The 19746-nt window shown below is 38.3% G+C and overlaps 1 protein-coding gene and 2 non-coding genes across 3 annotated transcripts; 2 read left to right on the top strand and 1 right to left on the bottom strand.

The window, feature by feature from the left end:
* On the top strand, positions 1-108 carry LOC130959182 (small nucleolar RNA R71). Its single transcript, XR_009078277.1, has one exon. It is a non-coding gene; the product is annotated as a small nucleolar RNA R71 (small nucleolar RNA).
* An 11311-nt stretch (positions 109-11419) lies between these two features.
* Positions 11420-12246, top strand: LOC130954480 (tobamovirus multiplication protein 1-like). The gene is made up of 4 exons (XM_057881224.1): positions 11420-11602; positions 11681-11752; positions 11995-12067; positions 12197-12246. Exons 1-4 carry the CDS (start codon positions 11435-11437, stop codon positions 12244-12246), a joined length of 363 nt encoding a protein of 120 aa, XP_057737207.1. The 5' UTR covers positions 11420-11434.
* Positions 12247-19638: 7392 nt separating this feature from the next.
* On the bottom strand, positions 19639-19746 carry LOC130958688 (small nucleolar RNA R71). The gene has a single exon (XR_009077797.1). It is a non-coding gene; the product is annotated as a small nucleolar RNA R71 (small nucleolar RNA).

Below are 19746 nucleotides of genomic sequence, written 5' to 3'. Positions count from 1 at the left end.
AAGCATGTCAGAAGAACATTTTCTGATTAATTGTTTGTATCTTTCCCAAGCTTCATAGAGGGATTCTCCATCCTTCTGTCTGAAGGTTTGGACTTCCACTCTAAGCTTACTCCATCTTTGTGGTGGAAAGAACTTTGCCAAGAAGGCATTGACTAGCTTTTCCCAAGAGTCCAGGCTTTCTTTAGGTTGAGAGTCCAACCATATCCTAGCTCTGTCTCTTACAGCAAAAGGGAATAGCATCAGTCTATAGACCTCAGGGTCTACCCCATTAGTCTTGACTGTGTCACAGATTTGCAAGAATTCAGCTAAGAACTGATGAGGATCTTCCATTGGAAGTCCATGGAACTTGCAATTCTGTTGTATTAGAGAAACTAATTGAGGTTTAAGCTCAAAGTTGTTTGCTCCAATGGCAGGGATAGAGATGCTTCTCCCATAAAAATCAGGAGTAGGTGCAGTAAAGTCACCCAGCACCTTCCTTGCATTGTTTGCATTATTGTTGTTTTCGGCTGCCATGTCTTCTTCTTCTTTGAAGAATTCGGTCAGGTCCTCTAAAGAGAGTTGTGCTTTGGCCTCTCTTAGTTTTCTCTTCAAGGTCCTTTCGGGTTCAGGGTCAGCTTCAACTAGAATGCCTTTGTCTCTGCTCCTGCTCATATGAAAGAGAAGAGAACAAGAAAATGTGGAGTCCTCTATGTCACAGTATAGAGATTCCTTGATGTGTCAGAGGAAAAGGGAAATAGAAAGAAGAAGGAGAAGAAGAATTCGAACTTTACTTAGATAAGGTTTGAATTGTGCATTAAGAAGGAGTGGTACTCCATAAATAGAAGGATGTGAGAAGGAGGGGAGTAATTTTTTTTTTGAAAATTAATTAAAATATTTTGAAAACATTTTTGAAAAACACTAATTGATTTTCGAAAACAAAAGTGGGAAAGAAGTTAAGTGATTTTTGAAAAAGATTTTGAAATTAGAAATCAAAAAGATTTGATTGAAAACTATTTTGAAAAAGATGTGGTTAAGAAGATATGATTGATTTTAAAAAGATGTGATTGAGAAGATATGAATTGAAAACAATTTTAAAAAGATTTGATTTTAAAAATAAATAACTTGCTTAACAAGAAAAGATATGATTCAAACATAAAACCTTCCTCAACAGAAAAGGCAAAAAATGTTCAATCAAATCATTAATTGTTAGTAAGTATCTTTGAAAAAGGAAAGAAATTAATTTTGAAAACATTTGATTGAAAAGATATGATTTGAAAAAGATTTGATTCTGAAAAACTTTGAAAACTTGAAAAAAAATTTGATTTGAAAAACAAAATCTTCCCCCTAGCACCATCCTGGCGTTAAACGCCCAGAATGGTATCCATTCTGGCGTTTAACGCCCAAAATGCACCCTTTTTGGGCGTTAAACGCCCAACCAGGTATCCTGGCTGGCGTTTAAACGCCAGTCTGCCTTCTTCACTGGGCATTTTTGAATGCCCAGCTTTTTCTGTATAATTCCTCTGCAGTATGTTCTGAATCTTCAATTCTCTGTATTATTGACTTGAAAAGACACAAATAAAAAAAAATTTTTGGATTTTTAATAATCAAAATGCAACAAGAATCAAATAACAATGCATGCAAGACACCAAACTTAGCAGTTTGTATACTATTGACACTATATGAGACACATAAACACTCAAGTCAAAAGAATTTAAAGATCAGAGTAAGAAATCATCAAGAATTATTTGAAGATCTTAAGACACATGAATGAATGCATGCAATTGACACCAAACTTAAGATGAGACACTAGACTCAAGCAAGAAACATCAAATATTTTTGGTTTTTATGATTTTGTGAAATTTTTTTTTTTTATGATTTTCGAAAATTAAGTGGAAAAAGATATCAAAATTCTTAATGAGAATTCCAGGAATCAGTGCAATGCTAGTCTAAGACTCCGGTCCAGGAATTAGACATGGCTTCACAGCCAGCCAAGCTTTCAAAGAAAGCTTCGGTCCAAAACACTAGACATGGCCAAAGGCCAGCCAAGCCTTAGCAGATCACTGCTCCAAAAGCAAGATCAACAAGCTCTTGTGATGATAAGTTGAAACCTCGGTCCAATGAAATTAGACATGGCTTTACAGCCAGCCAGATTTCAACAAATCATCATGAAACTCTAGAATTCATCTTCAAGAATTTCGAAAAAAAATAAATGCCTAATCTAAGCAACAAGATGAACCGTCAGTTGTCCATACACAAGAACAATCCCCGGCAACGGCGCCAAAAACTTGGTGCTGTTGCCGGATCAGGATCAAAACTTGGCACTGTTATTGCAGAGAACGAATGCGAAACCGTAGTTAGGACATTCAATTCCCCGGCAACGGCGCCAAAAACTTGGTGCACGAAATTGTGATCAATACTTTTCAAAACATAAACAATCCCTAGTAATGGCTCCAAAAACTTGGTGCTCAATACCATGGCATAAACACAACTTCGCACAACTAACCAGCAAGTGCACTGGGTCGTCCAAGTAATAAACCTTACGCGAGTAAGGGTCGATCCCACGGAGATTGGTGGTATGAAGCAAGCTATGGTCATCTTGTAAATCTCAGTCAGGCAGACTCAAATGGGTATAGATGATGAATAAAGTAATAAGATAAAGATAGAGATACTTATGTATATCATTGGTGAGAGCTTCAGACAAGCGTATGAAGATGCCTTCCCTTCCGTCTCTCTGCTTTCCTAATGTCTTCATCCAATCCTTCTTACTCCTTTCCATGGCAAGCTCGTGTAGGGTTTCACCGTTGTCAATGGCTACCTCCCATCCTCGCAGTGAAAGCTAATGCTCACGCACTCTGTCACAGTACGGCCAATCACCGGTTGGTTCCCGCTTCCTACTGGAATAGAATCCCTCTTTTGCGTCTGTCACTAACGCCCAGCAGGTTACAAGTTTGAAGCATGTCACAGTCATTCAATCATTGAATCCTACTCAGAATACCACAGACAAGGTTTAGACCTTCCGGATTCTCTTGAATGCCGCCATCAGGTCCTGCCTATACCACGAAGATTCCGATTAAAGAATCCAAGAGATATTCACTAGAGCCTTGGTTACTTGTAGAACAAGAGTGGTTGTCAGTCACCTTGTTCATAGGTGAGAATGATGATGAGTGTCAATCATCACCTTCATCAAGTTGAAGAACAAGTGATATCTTGGACAAAGAACAAGCGGAATTGAATAGAAGAACAATAGTAATTGCATTAATACTCGAGGTACAGCAGAGCTCCACACCTTAATCTATGGTGTGTAGAAACTCCACCGTTGAAAATACATAAGAACAAGGTCTAGGCATGGCCGAATGGCCAGCCTCCCAAAGTGAGTTCAATCATCAAAACATGATCAAAAGACTCTCTATACAATAGTAAAAGGTCCTATATATATAGAAAACTAGTAGCCTAGGGTGTACAAAGATGAGTAAATGACATAAAAATCCACTTCCGGGCCCACTTGGTGTGTGTTTGGGCTGAGCAATGAAGCATTTTCGTGTAGAGACTTCTCTTGGAGTTAAACGCCAGCTTTTATGCCAGTTTGGGCGTTTAACTCCCAATTAGGTGCCAGTTCCGGCGTTTAACGCTGGAATTTCTTGAGGTGACTTTGAACGCCGGTTTGGGCCATCAAATCTTGGGCAAAGTATGGACTATCATATATTGCTGGAAAGCCCAGGATGTCTACTTTCCAACGCCGTTGAGAGCGCGCCAATTGGGCTTCTGTAGCTCCAGAAAATCCACTTCGAGTGCAGGGAGGTCAGAATCCAACAGCATCTGCAGTCCTTTTCAGTCTCTGAATCAGATTTTTGCTCAGGTCCCTCAATTTCAGCCAGAAAATACCTGAAATCACAGAAAAACACACAAACTCATAGTAAAGTCCAGAAAAGTGAATTTTAACTAAAAACTAATAAAAATATACTAAGAACTAAACTAAAACTACTAAAAACATACTAAAAACAATGCCAAAAAGCGTACAAATTATCCGCTCATCAGTATATCGCTTCAGTGGTATATCTTCCTGGCATAAATCCAAATTGGTTCTCTGTTACTTGTGTCTCTTTTCTCAACCTCCATTCTATCACCCTTTCCCATAACTTCATAGTATGACTCATAAGCTTAATCCCTATATAGTTTCCGCAACTTTGTATATCCCCCTTATTCTTGTAGATAGGTACAAGGTGCTCTTTCTCCACTCATCAGGCATCTTCTTTGACCTTAAAATTTCATTAAAAAGCTTGGTTAACCAGTTGATGCCTTTTTCTCCAAGACCCTTCCAAACCTCAATCGGGATATTATCAGGTCCTACTGCCCTGCCATTTTTCATCTGCTTTAGAGCCTTTTTTACCTCGAAGTCTCAAATCCTTCGATAGTAGTCAAAGTTTTGATCTTCTTCCCTTGCGCATAATTGACCAAGGCTCGGAAGAGTCTTCTGTCCTTCATTAAATAACTCGTAGAAGTAGCTCTTCCACCTTTCATTAATCTTCTCCTCTTGAGCCAACACCTATCCATCCTTATCCTTTATGCACTTAACCTGATCCAAATCTCTCGTTCTTCTTTCCCGGCTCTTTGTGATTCTATATATACCTTTTTTTCCTTCTTTCGTGCCCAAAGACTGGTAGAGACCCTCATATGCTCTTGTTCTTGCTTCACTTACAACCACTTTTGTCTCTTTCTTAGCCGCCTTATATTTTTCCCAATTATCTGCATTGCGGCATAAAGACCACTCTTTAAATCATTCCCTTTTTATCTTTATCTTTTCTTGTATACTCGCATTCCACCACTAGGACTCCTTGTCTCTTGGTCCTATTCCTTTAGATTCACCAAAACTTTCTTTTGCTATTCTTCTAATAACTTCTGCCATATCCCTCCACATTTCTTCCGCGCTTCCATTCCCACCCCACTTTGCCTCTTCTCCTACCCGTCTTAGGAAGCTTCTTTGTTCCTCACCTTTCATCTGCCACCACCTCATCCTTGGGTTCTTCGTATGATGTCTTTTCCTCAACTTTTGCTCAACGTGAAAATCCATGACGAGCACCCTATGTTGTGTTGTCAAACTCTCTCCCGGGATAATTTTACAGTTAATGCAAAATTTTTGGTCGACTCTCCTCAGCAAGAAGAAGTCGATTTGAGAGCTTGTCATGCCACTCTTATAGGTTATAAGATGTTCGTCTCTCTTTTTAAAACATGTATTTGCGATGAGAAGATCAAAGGTTGAGGAAAAGTCCAAAATAGTTTTACCCTCGGCATTGATCACCCCGAAACCATGGCTTCCATGAATACTCCCATATCCAGTCACTTCTCTCCCAACATGGAAATTTAAATCTCCTCCTAAGAAAATCTTATCTCCCAAAGGTATGCCTTGAACCAAACTATCTAGATCCTCCCAAAACCTTATCTTGTGTTGTTCGTCCGAACCTACTTGCGGTGCATAGGCGCTAATCACATGGAAAGCACCTCCCTCCACCACAATTTTGATAGAGATGATCCAATCTCCTACCCTCTTGACATCCACTATGTCCTTCTTCCACTGCTTATCCATAATTATTCCAACCCCATTCCTATTCTTCACCTTTCTTATATACCAAAGTTTGAAACCAGAAGTATCCAACTCCCTAGCCTTTGCACCAACCCATTTCGTTTCTTGTAGGCACATAATGTTAATCTTCCTCCTTGTCATGGTGTCCACCACCTCCATGGACTTTCCTGTTAGAGTGCCTATGTTCCATGTCCCAAATCTCAACCTTCTGTCACTTCGACCTTTACCTTTTACTTTGTGAACTAGCTTATTTACCCCCGTCTGTTCACGAAAACGCGAGAACCCTTCTTATTTAACACTACATCCGGGCACCGATGCAGTGGCTCTTGCTTTGACACTGTACTTGAGCCATACGGCGCGTTGCTTCTGGGCAACGACCTAGCTTTAGCGTAATAATGTCTTTGATTCATGTAATGGGGGTTCGGCTATAATTTTATGTTGGTTGCCGAAGACCTAACACAACCTTCCTCCTTTATCTAGGCTTGGAACCAGCTATGTACTGCAAGTGTAACATAGGCGGAGTTAGTTCATCATAGCTCAAGTAAGACAAAAACAAAAAAGAAAATCATCCAGAAAATGAAGAACAAAATAAAACAGAACTTCGATCTAAAAATTCTAAAGAGAGACTAAAAAGAGATGAAAAGAAAATCTCCAGGCCGAACCCCAATGAAATCAAATCTTCTCCTATTTATAAACTTTCTAATCTAATCCTCTGGTACTTAGAATGGGCTTTTTGGCCTTCTCATGGAGTGGGTCATAGATGGTGCTGGGTTGCTACTTCTAGGAGAACGTAGCGTTGGCAAATTGAGCGCAGTGTTCACTTACTCACGCGTACGCGTCTTCTGCGCGTGCGCATTGACGATTGGATTTTTGACGGTATAGAATTTCACTATTGAAGTCTCGTTGCAAGTATAGTTTCTAAACCAATCAAAAATCCTTTCATACAAAAGATTGTTTGTCACAAGTAACAAACCGCTAATTTTATAAACCGAAGTATTCAAACCTCGGGTCGTTCTCCCTAGGAATTACAATAAAGTGTCTTGTTATTGGTTTGAGTTGTTTTGGGGTTTTGATAAGAGGCATGAAAGTAAATGGCAATAAAAATAAACTAACAACTATAAAAGGCTCTTGGCAAGGTATGAAAATTAGAAGTCCTATCCTAGTTATCCTTCTCAATTGTGATGAGAATCGTTCATTGCTACCACTTAGTTAACCCTTACTAGATAAAGGAAAGTCAAGTGGATGAATTGACTTGAGCCACAAGTTCTAGCCAACTCCCAAGGAAAGACTAGCTTTAGTGCACTCCAAACCAATTATCAATCTCTCCAATTACCAATCAACAAAGGAATTAGATAACTCAAGTATCACTAATTACTCTACCTAGGCCAAGAGAAACAAAATCTAACTAATAGCTATAAGAGACATTTCATCAAACACATAAAAGGCAATAAAAGTAAACAACATAAATTGCAAGAATTAAAGAGAGATCTAACTACAAAGGCAAGAGATCAACAATAGAAAAGCAAAGAAGAACAATTATTATGAATTACCTCTTATTGAATTGAGAGAAAATGGGAGAAACAAAAGTATATCTACAACAAAACACAAGAACAACATAAAGGAAATTACAACAAAAGAGTAGAAGAAGATAAATCTAACAACAAAGAATTGAAATGTAGAAGTAGAAGAAAGCAAAGATTAAAACCTAGATCTAAGAACTAAACCTAATCCTAATCCTAATTTTAGAGAGAAGTGAGAGCTTCTCTCTCTAGAAACTAACTACAAAGCTAAACTAAACTAATTGGTAACTAACATGTGTTTTCCTCTTCACTCCTTGGGTTAAATAGCATCAGAAATGAGTTGGATTGGGCCCACAAGGCTTCTAAAATCGCTGGCCACGTTTTGCTTCAAGTGGACTAGGTGGCAGCAACGGCGCGTGCGCGTACTATGCGTGTGCGCGCCACCATACGTCTAGCAACTATGGCAAATCTTATATCGTTTCGAAGCCCCGGATGTTAGCTTTCTAACCCAACCGAAACCGCATCATTTGGACCTCTGTAGCTCAAGTTATGGTCGTTTAAGTGCAAAGAGGTCGGCTTGACAGCTTTCCGGTTCTTTCATTTCTTCATGAGTTCTCCAACTTTTCATGCTTCTTTCTTCATTCCCTTGATCCAATCTTTGCCTTCTAAACCTTAAATCACTTAACAAACATATCAAGGCATCTAATGGAATCAAGGAGAATTAGATTTAGCTATTTTAAGACCTAAAAAGCATGTTTTCATTCTTAAGCACGATTAAAGGAGAATATACAAAACCATGCTATTTCATTGAATAAATGTGGGTAAAATGTGATAAAATCCCCAAAAATCAATACAAGATAAACCCTACAAATGGGGTTTATCACGCATCCCCTGTCATCTTAGCATATTGACTCATCCGCATCTTGTGTGCTCACGCATCCTTGATAGCGTTCGTTAAATGAGCGCTACATTCGTGCCATGAACGCTCCCATGCATGTGCGTCCTTTGTGCCTGCGCGTGCTTCATCTCGGTGCTCCATCGACGCGTGCGCGCCATGCGTGCATGCGCGTCGGGTGCAAAACTTCCAATCCTAACCTTAAAATGCCCGAAAATGTTCACTAATTTAATGTAGCGCTCTCTTTATAAATGAGCGCCAAGCACATCCACGAGTACGCGTCATGCGTGCGTGCGCGTGGATCTTCAAAAGTCATTGTTGACGCGTAAGCGCCCTGTGCGCGTGCGCGTCGCTACTGAGCGTAGCGTTCCTTAATTGAACATAGCGTTGCCATGGAATGCATCTCTTCCTCTCCATTTTGTCACCTAAAATCAATCAAACAATAAATCAAAGTCTCACCAAAATCATAAGAAATTGCATCGTTTATGATAATTATTTTATTCTTGCTTAAATCTCGTGATTTTGTATAAAATTAATGATGTTTGATTAAATCAAGATAAACATGAAATTCCACTCCAATCACTTACTTATTGTGCAAGAAAGTGTATAAAACCTAATGAAACAGATGAAAACTGCTTGTGAAACTAGCATAAGATGACTTGTCATCACCCTCCTTCTACATCGTCGCCGCGCCGTCGTCGCTCTGCTCCGCCATCGAATCAAGATGATCTCTCCCTCCTCCTCCGCCTCTCCTCCGATGATCTCCACAAATAATCAGGTTTTCCTTCTCTCTCTCTCTATAAATTTCAAATCTTAAATTCACTTCAACTTTTTCTTTGTCTCGCATTTTGAAATTTGTAAACAGAGGTGCTTCGGACATTGATTCCTAAAGGCTTTGAAGTAATTGGAGCGCTTGCTTACGGAGCTGGCACCGATGCTCAAGCAGCAGTTCATGCTGCTCGTAGACTGAGGAAGCTTCTATACGGTGAAGAGGAAGGGGATAATCGACCAGTGATCGGAGCAGTCGCCGCCGGTTCTGGCGAGCTGAAATTTTTAGTGTCGGAGAGTGGAAAATCGAATAGCCTCGAAAAGGTTGATTCAGTTGTTGAAGAAGAACATTCGGAGAAATGTGTGGGAGAATGGTTGCTTGATTCGTTGTGAGTTTCCGATCAAGTTGCCAGTATATTATCCTCTCAAGAATACGAGTGGTTAGTTTTATTCAAGTTTTTGTTTCTTCTAATCTCTAAGTGTTCGCTTTGATTGGTGTTAATTTTGCTTTGCATGTTCTGTTGGGGTTGTATTTTGAAATTAACTTCAATTAATTTATTGTTTTTGCATTACCATGTATTTTGAATCCTCCTCTCAATTACTACCATGTGGGCTTTCTGAATTGTGCATGGTGTGTTAAGAAAAAGCTAGATCTTGGTGCGTACTCCATTTCTGAAGGGGTGGAGTCCATCTTGGATTTTAGAGAAGGCATTTCAAAAAACAATGGTATGGTCAATCATAATTTGTGGTGTTTCTTTTCCCCAATATTTCCTATTATATTTCACTTACCTTTGTTTCACATTTCAAATATATTATAGTCAGTTTATTCATTGATGATAATGATTAAGTACCTGTTGGTAGTGACGAAAAAGGAGTACTTTGTCAAGTATTTGGGCCTTGCTCATGCTTACAATCGCTGGATTCCAGAAACACAAATGCTTGAAGAGGGGCCAAAAGTTTTGTCAGCATTTAAGAGGAAGCGCCAGGTTGAGTTACTTTATATTTTCTTAGAAACGAATAGCAATGCTCATTTTTTATACTTGCTTTGGAACTATCCTTAATAAATTTCTTGTATGCTACAATGATAGGTTATCAAGTGGAAAAAAGAATGGAGTATACCTCACCGCTTGTTGCTAAAAAGAGCAATTGTGTTACTAAAGCAAGATAAAGAACATTTAGATGGGCATGATAACAATTATTCAGTTGGCTATTTTGAATGGCTTGTAAAGTGGTCTGGTCTTGCATATGATCATATTACATGGGAACTAGATATGATCATATATATATATAATATATATATATATATACTAGAAAATACTACCACAACTTTAAATACTATCACAAGGCTCTCTGCAGTTGAAGTTAGGAGATCCTTACACACAAGGTTGGAATTACCTTTTGATCGACCCCTTCTGAGAATCGCTAACGCCTTGGATTTTTCAAAATTGAAAAATGGTGGTCTTGGCTCTCAATAAAAGGGTAATAAGTAGATTTAATTTATTCATTTATTTTTAATGCTTTATAGGTACTGAGAATTATGATTGCATCTGCATTTCCATTATTTATTTTTTAGTAATAACTCCTATAATTTCCTCTGTTTTATTTATGCCTTCAGTTATTTAATATTCTTTTCGTAATATTAGGTTCAACTTTACTCAGGGATGTACACATTGGGATTCCAAACAGTGGGGGTAAGTGCTATTTTGCTCTGTGTCTCAATGTAATTTTTCTCTGATTTATCTGAAAATGTTATGGTTTATGCAGTTTCTGGGGGAAGTGTTTCTCTTGTTCAAGGTTCCTATGAATACTTTCATTATCTTCAGGATGGTTTTAATGATTCGGTAATTTCCATCTTTCTGCTCCCCAATGGTTTTGAAATTACATGTCTTCTTTTTCATGTTGGCCTTTATTACAATGACATATCCAAATACACTTCATTTGTAATTACTGAGTAACTGGCTTTAAATTATCAGACAAAGATAATTTGGTTTTATTAAATGTGTATATGCTTATGTTCTTAATTATTAGTCTATTAATTCATTTGTATATAGGGCAGAATAATGTGAAGCTTATACCTATAACATAATAATCTGTGCAAACTTTCTTGACATTTGAGAATTTGATAGTTGACTCATTAAACTCATCTCTCTCATTCCCATCATCTTCAGACTCATCAGAATTTGTAGGTTTAGAATTTGAATTACATACAAGAAATCCAAGAAGAAAGCCATTTGGCCAAGTCATAAATCCCATAGTACTCTTAACTTTAGGGAGTAGTGCTTTTGGTTTAGGTACCAAAGCCTCATGTTCATACTTTGTCATACTAATAAAATCACATAATGATTATGTTTCCCTATGATAGTGGAACTGGACAATATTGTTGTGGAAATAGACTGAGCAGAAACATGATTTATCTGTGATTTCTCAGGGGATAAGCTGAAGGAACATGATTTTTCAGTTGCATATTCGCTTCAATGATTTGTCTTTTGCTCTGTGTTATTTTCAGAATGAGTTGCTCTTAACCCTCTAGCATCTAAATGCAGGTGGTGGTGTACTTGTATATACACTCTTGGGAGTGGATTACTATTTCAAAATCAATTCCCTCACCATCTTTGATTTCTTCAGATTCAGTTGATTAGAATCGAGCTGAGAATCCCCGAATATCGTTGGACCACCCAGAAGATCTTCCATCTCATGAACTTCCTCGTCAACGCTCTACGCGCCCTCGTCTTTGGATTTCACACCCAAGTCTTCCTCCTCCATCCCAAGGTGTTGATTTTGGTTCTCTTGGACCTTCCTGGCATCCTATTTTTCTCTACTTATACACTTCTGGTCCTTTTCTGGGCTGAGATTTATCGTCAGGTATGCCTCCCCCTTTTCTTTTCTGCGCTCTCTTTTACAATTACTCTTACAGTCCATTCTAACTGACACACTGAGCAGGCAAGGAGTTTGTCCACTGATAATTTCAGGCTTGTTTATATCTCTATCAATGCTGCCGTCTATTTCATCCAGGTATTGTGCTTTCCTGCTACCTTTACTTCAATCACAAGCTACTAGACTAGTTAAGAATTTTGATTGCTTTGCGAAAATCCCATTATAGATTTCTACTATTTGTTTTATACTTGTATTTAGTTGCCACAAGAAGCATTTCAGGATGGCATAAGTTTCTCCCAGAGCAAAATAGAAGAAAACAAATTTCTCCTTTGATAGATGATATCGATTATCGTAATGATTAAAGCGTGGTTTGGATTCAGGTTTGTATTTGGCTGTACCTCTGGATAGATCACAATAGTGTTATTGAGCTCGTTGGAAATATATTCATTGCAGGTTAGTTTTTAAAGCAAATATCAAATTGTATTTCATACCCATATTAAGAATGCATTTTTGCCACCAGAATACAATATCTTGCTATATGCGTGGCCTTTTCTCTTATGAGATTATTTTTCTTCTGTGCAGCTGTGTCATTTATGGCTGCATTAGGGTTCCTTATATATGGAGGAAGGTGAGACTTTTGCATTTGATTCAATCTAATACTCGATCCACACTATACAGGCACAGATGATCTGAAAAAGATCGTTAATGGTGGATGGTGTGGGTGGAAGAAAGCTGTTGATAGCAAGGGAAAAAATTACTGTTTGATAGGATCATTTTCATGGAGGGTAACAGTTCCTAGTTTGTACCAATTTTCTTGCAATGGAATGGTAGTTTTTCATGGTTGGAATTTGATCCTTCAATTATAATAATTAATTTTTGTAATAATGATTCTTTTAAAATTTTGTAGTTTAATATATTAGTGCTTTCGTTAAGAATTAAGTTGACTAAAAAAAAGGTTACCGTAAAAATTTATCTTGTCTTATGTCTTTATGTTAGAGGATTATTTATTATTTTAATAAATTTGTAAATTTATTATCTAATATTTAGTATAAATTTTGTTTTTATATTTAAAAATTTATTTTCCTTGTTATCTAATATTCTATATAAATTTTATTTCTATATTTAAAAGTTTATTTGGATTAATTGTTTACTATTTTTCAAATAAAAAAAATATAGCTATTAAAATTGACGGTAGCATTGTCGCTTTTAAAATTTAAAATAGACAAAAAAAAACAAAATATAGACAAAAAATTTTGTCGGTATCTAAATAATTAAATCGACGGTAGTTGTGTCGATTTTATTGAATCAAATATCAACAAAAAAGGCGTCGATTTTATATAATAATATCGACGGCAACATTGTCGATTTTAGTAAGAAGGTAAAGTTATCAAATTCATATTATAGACGAAATGGTGTCGATTTTATTAAATTATTATCGACGGCTAGGCAAGCCGTCGATTTTATTCAAATTTTGAAAAATTAACAAGCTTAATAGCGACCACTTCCACCGTCCATTTTGCCGTCGATTTTTAATATTATCGACGGCATAGCCGTCGATTTTGCCGTCGATTTTAATGATGTTTCTTGTAGTGATGGTAGATGTAAGGGTTGGCCATATGGGTTTGTGAGTTCAATTTCAAAGATGGCCTCAATCATACTAAATGCAATTCAAAACATCAAACATAGGACAATAGACTAAAACAAATCTAAGATTACAATCATAAAAGAAGCATATCACACAAGAACAAAAATTGTGATTGAAAATATGAAACCACACAATCAAAACTCAAATCTCACTTGGTATTTGTTCAAGCTTTTTCTCTATGTTCCATAAAAAGATACTTCAAGCAAGTTCAAAAGCAAGTTTTCAAATCTAATCAATGGAGCGCCCTAAAAGAGATTTCTTGAAAATTCTTTGTTGTTTTACCAAACTTATTTACTCTACTATGCAAATACAAATGCAGATTTACTAAATTAAAACTATAAACAAGCTAAGATATATACAAGCAAAATAAGCAAAGCATAATGTAATAAAATACTAACAAATATTCATAGAAAAGCACAACTATTAAAAGCTAGGAAATAGTGCAAAGTGTTGAGAAAAAGAAAATTTATGCTCCGAAAATTGCAGATCCTCCCCCACACTTGATCGTTGCACGGTCCTTCATGCATGCACTCAATCCGGAGGTGAAGAGATGCTCTAAGAGGCTCCACCTTTAGCTGGTGGGCACCGGGGCTCCGGGTTGCTGTAGAACGCAAACAAACAACAATTGAGGAAAAAGATCATATTAGTGTGGTATAATAAAACACAATATGTGTATTCCAAGTGTGCTCGGCATAGAACACACACATTGGCTGGGTAAAACGGCAACCACATAAGCAAAAGAAATAGCATGGTCCTCAATCAAGTGGCCTAGGTGGCAAGTAAAGAATAAGCAACGTTAGTGGCCAAAGTTAGCTCACCAACGTTAGTGGCTAAAGTTGGCTCACCAACGTGCATCACGGAAGAATGGGCAACGTTAGTGGCCAAAGCTGGCTCACTAACGTTACTACATAAGGGGGAGGTGCCAACATTAGTGTGCTAATGTTACCCAAGATAGCACACTAACGTCTTCGATCATTTAATGAGTTGGGGCTGGAAAATTTGGCTTGTGCACATATGCACGAAGCAGTGTGTTGGTGCACGAAATTGTGATCATCAACAATGGCGCCAATAGACTTGGTGCTCTCAAACGTGAATCACACTTTGTCACAACTTCGCACAACTAACCAGCAAGTGCACTGGGTCGTCCAAGTAATACCTTACGTGAGTTAGGGTCGATCCCATGGAGATTGTTGGTATGAAGCAAGTGATGAGCGGATAATTTGTACGCTTTTTGGCATTGTTTTTAGTATGTTTTTAGTAGTTTGAGTTGAGTTTTTAGTATATTTTATTAGTTTTTAGTTAAAATTCACTTTTCTGGACTTTACTATGAGTTTGTGTGTTTTTCTGTGATTTCAGGTATTTTCTGGCTGAAATTGAGGGACCTGAGCAAAAATCTGATCCAGAGACTGAAAAGGACTGCAGATGCTGTTGGGTTCTGACCTCCCTGCACTCGAAGTGGATTTTCTGGAGCAACAGAAGCCCAATTGGCGCTCTCTCAACGGCGTTGGAAAGTAGACATCCTGGGCTTTCCAGCAATATATGATAGTCCATACTTTGCCCAAGATTTGATGGCCCAAACCGGCGTTCAAAGTCACCCTCAGAATTCCCAGCGTTAAACGCCGGAACTGGCTCCTAAATGGGAGTTAAACGCCCAAACTGGCATAAAAGCTGGCGTTTAACTCCAAGAAGAGTCTCTACACGAAAAATGCTTCATTGCTCAGCCCAAGCACACACCAAGTGGTCCCGGAAGTGGATTTTTATGTCATTTACTCATCTTTGTAATTCTTAAGCTACTAGTTCTCTATATATAGGACCTTTTACTATTGTATTTTCATCTTTTGATCACTTTAGATCTCTAGATCATCTTTGGGCGTCTTGTTCTTAGATTATTGGGAGGCTGGCCTCACGGTCATGCCTAGACCTTGTTCTTATGTATTTTCAACGGTGGAGTTTCTACACACCATAGATTAAGGTGTGGAGCTCTGCTGTACCTCGAGTATTAATGCAATTACTATTGTTCTTCTATTCAATTCCGCTTGTTCTTTGTCCAAGATATCACTTGTTCTTCAACTTGATGAATGTGATGATCCGTGACACTCATCATCATTCTCACTCATGAACAAAGTGACTGACAACCACTCTTGTTCTACAAGCATTCGAGGCTCTAGTGAATATCTCTTGGATTCCTGATACACGATGCATGGTTGATCGCCTGACAACCGAGTGCTCGCCTGACAAACGAGCCAGCCATTCCGTGAGATCAGAGTCTTCGTGGTATAGGCAAGAACTGATGGCGGCATTCAAGAGAATCCGGAAGGTCTAACCTTGTCTGTGGTATTCTGAGTAGGATTCAATGATTGAATGACTGTGACGTGCTTCAAACTCCTGAAGGCGGGGCGTTAGTGACAGACGCAAAAGAATCACTGGATTCTATTCCGGCCTGATTGAGAACCGACAGATGGATAGCCGTGCCGTGACAGGGTGCGTTGAACATTTCCAATGAGAGGATGGGAGGTAGCCACTGACAACGGTGAAACCCTTGCATAAGCTTGCCATGGAAAGGAGTAAGAAGGATTGGATGAAGACAGTAGGAAAGCAGAGAGACGGAAGGGAAAGCATCTTCATACGCTTATCTGAAGCTCTCACCAATGATATACATAAGTATCTCTATCTTTATCTTTATGTTTTATTCATCATCTATACCCATTTGAGTCTGCCTGACTGAGATTTACAAGGTGACCATAGCTTGCTTCATACCAACAATCTCCGTGGGATCGACCCTTACTCACGTAAGGTATTACTTGGACGACCCAATGCACTTGCTGGTTAGTTGTGCAAAGTTGTGTAGTGATCACAATTTCGCGCACCAAGTTTTTGGCGCCGTTGCCGGGGATTGTTCTGAGTATGGACAACTGACGGTTCATCTTGTTGCTTAGATTAGGTATTTTTCTTCAGAGTTCTTGAGAATAAATTCTAGTGTTTCATGATGATCTGTTGAAGTCTGGCTGGCTGAGAAGCCATGTCTAATCTAATTGGACCAAGGTTTCAACCTATCATCACAAGAGCTTGTTGATTCCTATCAATCTTGCTATTAGAGCAATGATCTGCTAAGGCTTGGCTGGCCATTGGCCATGTCTAGTGTTTTGGACCGAAGCTTTCTTTGAAAGCTTGGCTGGCTGTGAAGCCATGTCTAATTCCTGGACCGGAGTCTTAGACTAGCATTGCAATGATTCCTGGAATCCAAATTGAGAATTCTGAAACCTTTATTTTCTATTTCATTATAGTTTTAGAAAAATCCAAAAACAAAAATTAAAAATCATAAAAACCAAAATATATTTTATGTTTCTTGTTTGAGTCTAGTGTCTAATTTCAAGTTTGGTGTCTTGCATGCATTGTTTATTTGATCTTGGTTCTATTTTCAAGTCAATAGTACAGGGAACTGAAGATTCAGAACATGCAGCAAAGGAATTACACAGAAAAAGCTGGGCGTTCAAAACGCCCAGTGAAGAAGGACAGACTGGCGTTTAAACGCCAGCCAGGGTGCTTGGTTGGGCGTTTAACGCCCAAAAAGGTAGTGCATTGGGCATTAAACGCCAGAATGTGCACCATTCTGGGCGTTTAACGCCAGGATGGCACAAGAGGGAAGATTCTGTTTTTAATTCAGATTTTTTTTTCAAGTTTTCAAAGTTTTTCAAAATCAAATCTTTTTCAAATCAAATCTTTTCAATCAAATGTTTTCAAAATCAATTTCTTTCCTTTTTCAAAGATACTTGCTAACAATTAATGATTTGATTGAACATTTTAAGTATGTTGCCTTTTCTGTTGAGAAAGGTTTAATGTTTGAATCATATCTTTTCTTGTTAGCCAAGTCATTAATTTTAAAATCAAATCTTTTTAAAATTGTTTTCAAATCATATCTTTTCAATCATATCTTTTTAAAAGCATAATTTTTCAAACATATCCTTTTAATCACATCTTTTTCAAAAATAGTTTTCAATCATATTTTTTTCAAAAATCATTTGATTTCTTTCCCACTCTTAGTTTTTGAAAGTTATCAATCAATTTTTCAAAATGTTCTTGATGAGCGGATAATTTATACGCTTTTTGGCATTGTTTTTAGTATGTTTTTAGTATCTTTTAGTTAGTTTTTATTATATTTTTATTAGTTTTTAGTTAAAATTCACTTTTCTAGACTTTACTATGAGTTTGTGTGTTTTTCTATGATTTCAGGTATTTTCTGGCTGAAATTGAAGGTTCTGAGCAAAAATCTGATCCAGAGACTGAAAAGGACTGCAGATGCTGTTGGATTCTGACCTCCCTGCACTCGAAGTGGATTTTCTGGAGCTACAGAAGCCCAATTGGCGCGCTCTCAACGGCATTGGAAAGTAGACATCCTGGGCTTTCCAGCAATATATGATAGTCCATACTTTGCCCAAGATTTGATGGCCCAAACCGGCGTAGCAAATCAGCATCAGAAATTCCAGCGTTAAACGCCGGAACTGGCATAAAACTTGGAGTTAAACGCCCAAACTGGCATGAAAGCTGGCGTTTAACTCCAGAAAAGGTCTCTACACGAAATTACTTCATTGCTCAGCCCAAGCACACACCAAGTGGGCCCGGAAGTGGATTTTTCTGTCATTTACTCATTTCTGTAAACCTTAGGATATTAGTTTAACTATTTATAGGACCTTTTGACATTGTATCCGTACCTTATGACCTCATAACACTTTTTACACGTTTCTTGTACCTTCCACGGCATGAGTCTCTAAACCCCATGGTTGGGGGTGAGGAGCTCTGCTGTGTCTTGATGGATTAATGCAATTACTACTGTTTCTTATTCAATCATGCTTGCTTCCATTCTAAGATATCACTTGTTCTTAACCCGGATGAATGTGATGATCTGTGACAATCATCATCATTCTCAACTATGAACATGTGCCTGACAACCACCTCTGTTCTACCTTAGATTAAGTAGGTATCTCTTGGATTCTTTAATCGGAATCTTCGTGGTATAAGCTAGAACTGATGGCGGCATTCAAGAGAGTCCGGAAGGTCTAAACCTTGTCTGTGGTATTCTGAGTAGGACTCAATGATTGAATGACTGTGACGTGCTTCAAACTCCTGAAGGCGGGGCGTTAGTGACAGACGCAAAAGAATCACTGGATTCTATTCCGGCCTGATTGAGAACCGACAGATGGATAGCCGATGCTGTGACAGAGCATCAGGGACGTATTTCCAATGAGAGGATGGGAGGTAGCCATTGACAACGGTGAAACCCTACATACAACTTGCCATGGAAGGAGCCTTGCGTGTTTGATGAAGACGACAGTAGGAAAGCAGAGATTCGGAAGATGGAGCATCTCCAAAGCCTCAGCCTATTCTCCATTACTGCAAAACAAGTAATCATTTCATGTTCTTTTGCTTTTTACAATCAATCCTGATAATTTCTGATATCCTGACTAAGATTTACAAGATAACCATAGCTTGCTTCAAGCCGACAATCTCCGTGGGATCGACCCTTGCTCACGCAAGGTATTACTTGGACGACCCAGTGCACTTGCTGGTTAGTTGTGCGGGATTGCAAAAGTGTTATTGCAATTTCGTGCACCAGTTCTTAAAATCTTTTTAACTTAATTTTCGAAAAAATCTCTTCCCCTCTTCTCACATCCTTCTATTTGTGGAGTACCACTCCTTCTCAATGCACAATTCGAACTCTATCTGATTAAGTTCGAATTCTCTACTTCTTCCTTCTATTTTTCTGTTCCTCTGACACCTCAAGGAATCTCTATACTGTGACATAGAGGATTCCATATTTTCTTGTTCTCTTCTCTTTCATATGAGCAGGAACAAAGACAAAGGCATTCTTATTGAAGCTGACCCTGAACCTGAAAGGACCTTGAAGTGAAAGCTAAGAGAAGCTAAGGCACAATTCTCTATAGAGGATCTGACAGAAATCTTCAAAGAAGAAGAACCCATGGGAGCCGAAAATAACAACAATGCCAACAATGCAAGGAAGGTGCTGGGTGACTTTACTGCACCTACTCCCGACTTCTATGGGAGAAGCATCTCTATCCCTGCCATTGGAGCAAACAACTTTGAGCTTAAGCCTCAATTAGTTTCTCTAATGCAACAGAATTGCAAGTTTCATGGACTTCCATTGGAAGATCCTCATCAGTTTTTAGTTGAATTCTTGCAAATCTGTGACACTGTCAAGACTAATGGGGTTGACCCTGAGGTCTACAGACTTATGCTATTCCCTTTTGCTGTAAGAGATAGAGCTAGGACATGGTTAGACTCACAACCTAAAGAAAGCTTGGACTCGTGGGAAAAGCTAGTCAACGCCTTCTTGGCAAAGTTCTTTCCACCTCAAAAATTGAGTAAGCTTAGAGTGGAAGTCCAAACCTTCAGACAGAAGGAAGGAGAATCCCTCTATGAAGCTTGGGAAAGGTACAAACAATTGATCAGAAAATGTCCTTCTGACATGCTT

This window comes from Arachis stenosperma, chromosome 10 (assembly GCF_014773155.1).
Source record: "Arachis stenosperma cultivar V10309 chromosome 10, arast.V10309.gnm1.PFL2, whole genome shotgun sequence".
Taxonomy (NCBI): domain Eukaryota; kingdom Viridiplantae; phylum Streptophyta; class Magnoliopsida; order Fabales; family Fabaceae; genus Arachis; species Arachis stenosperma.
Note: the sequence above shows the minus strand (reverse complement) of the source record. Positions and strands in the feature narration are given on the sequence as shown.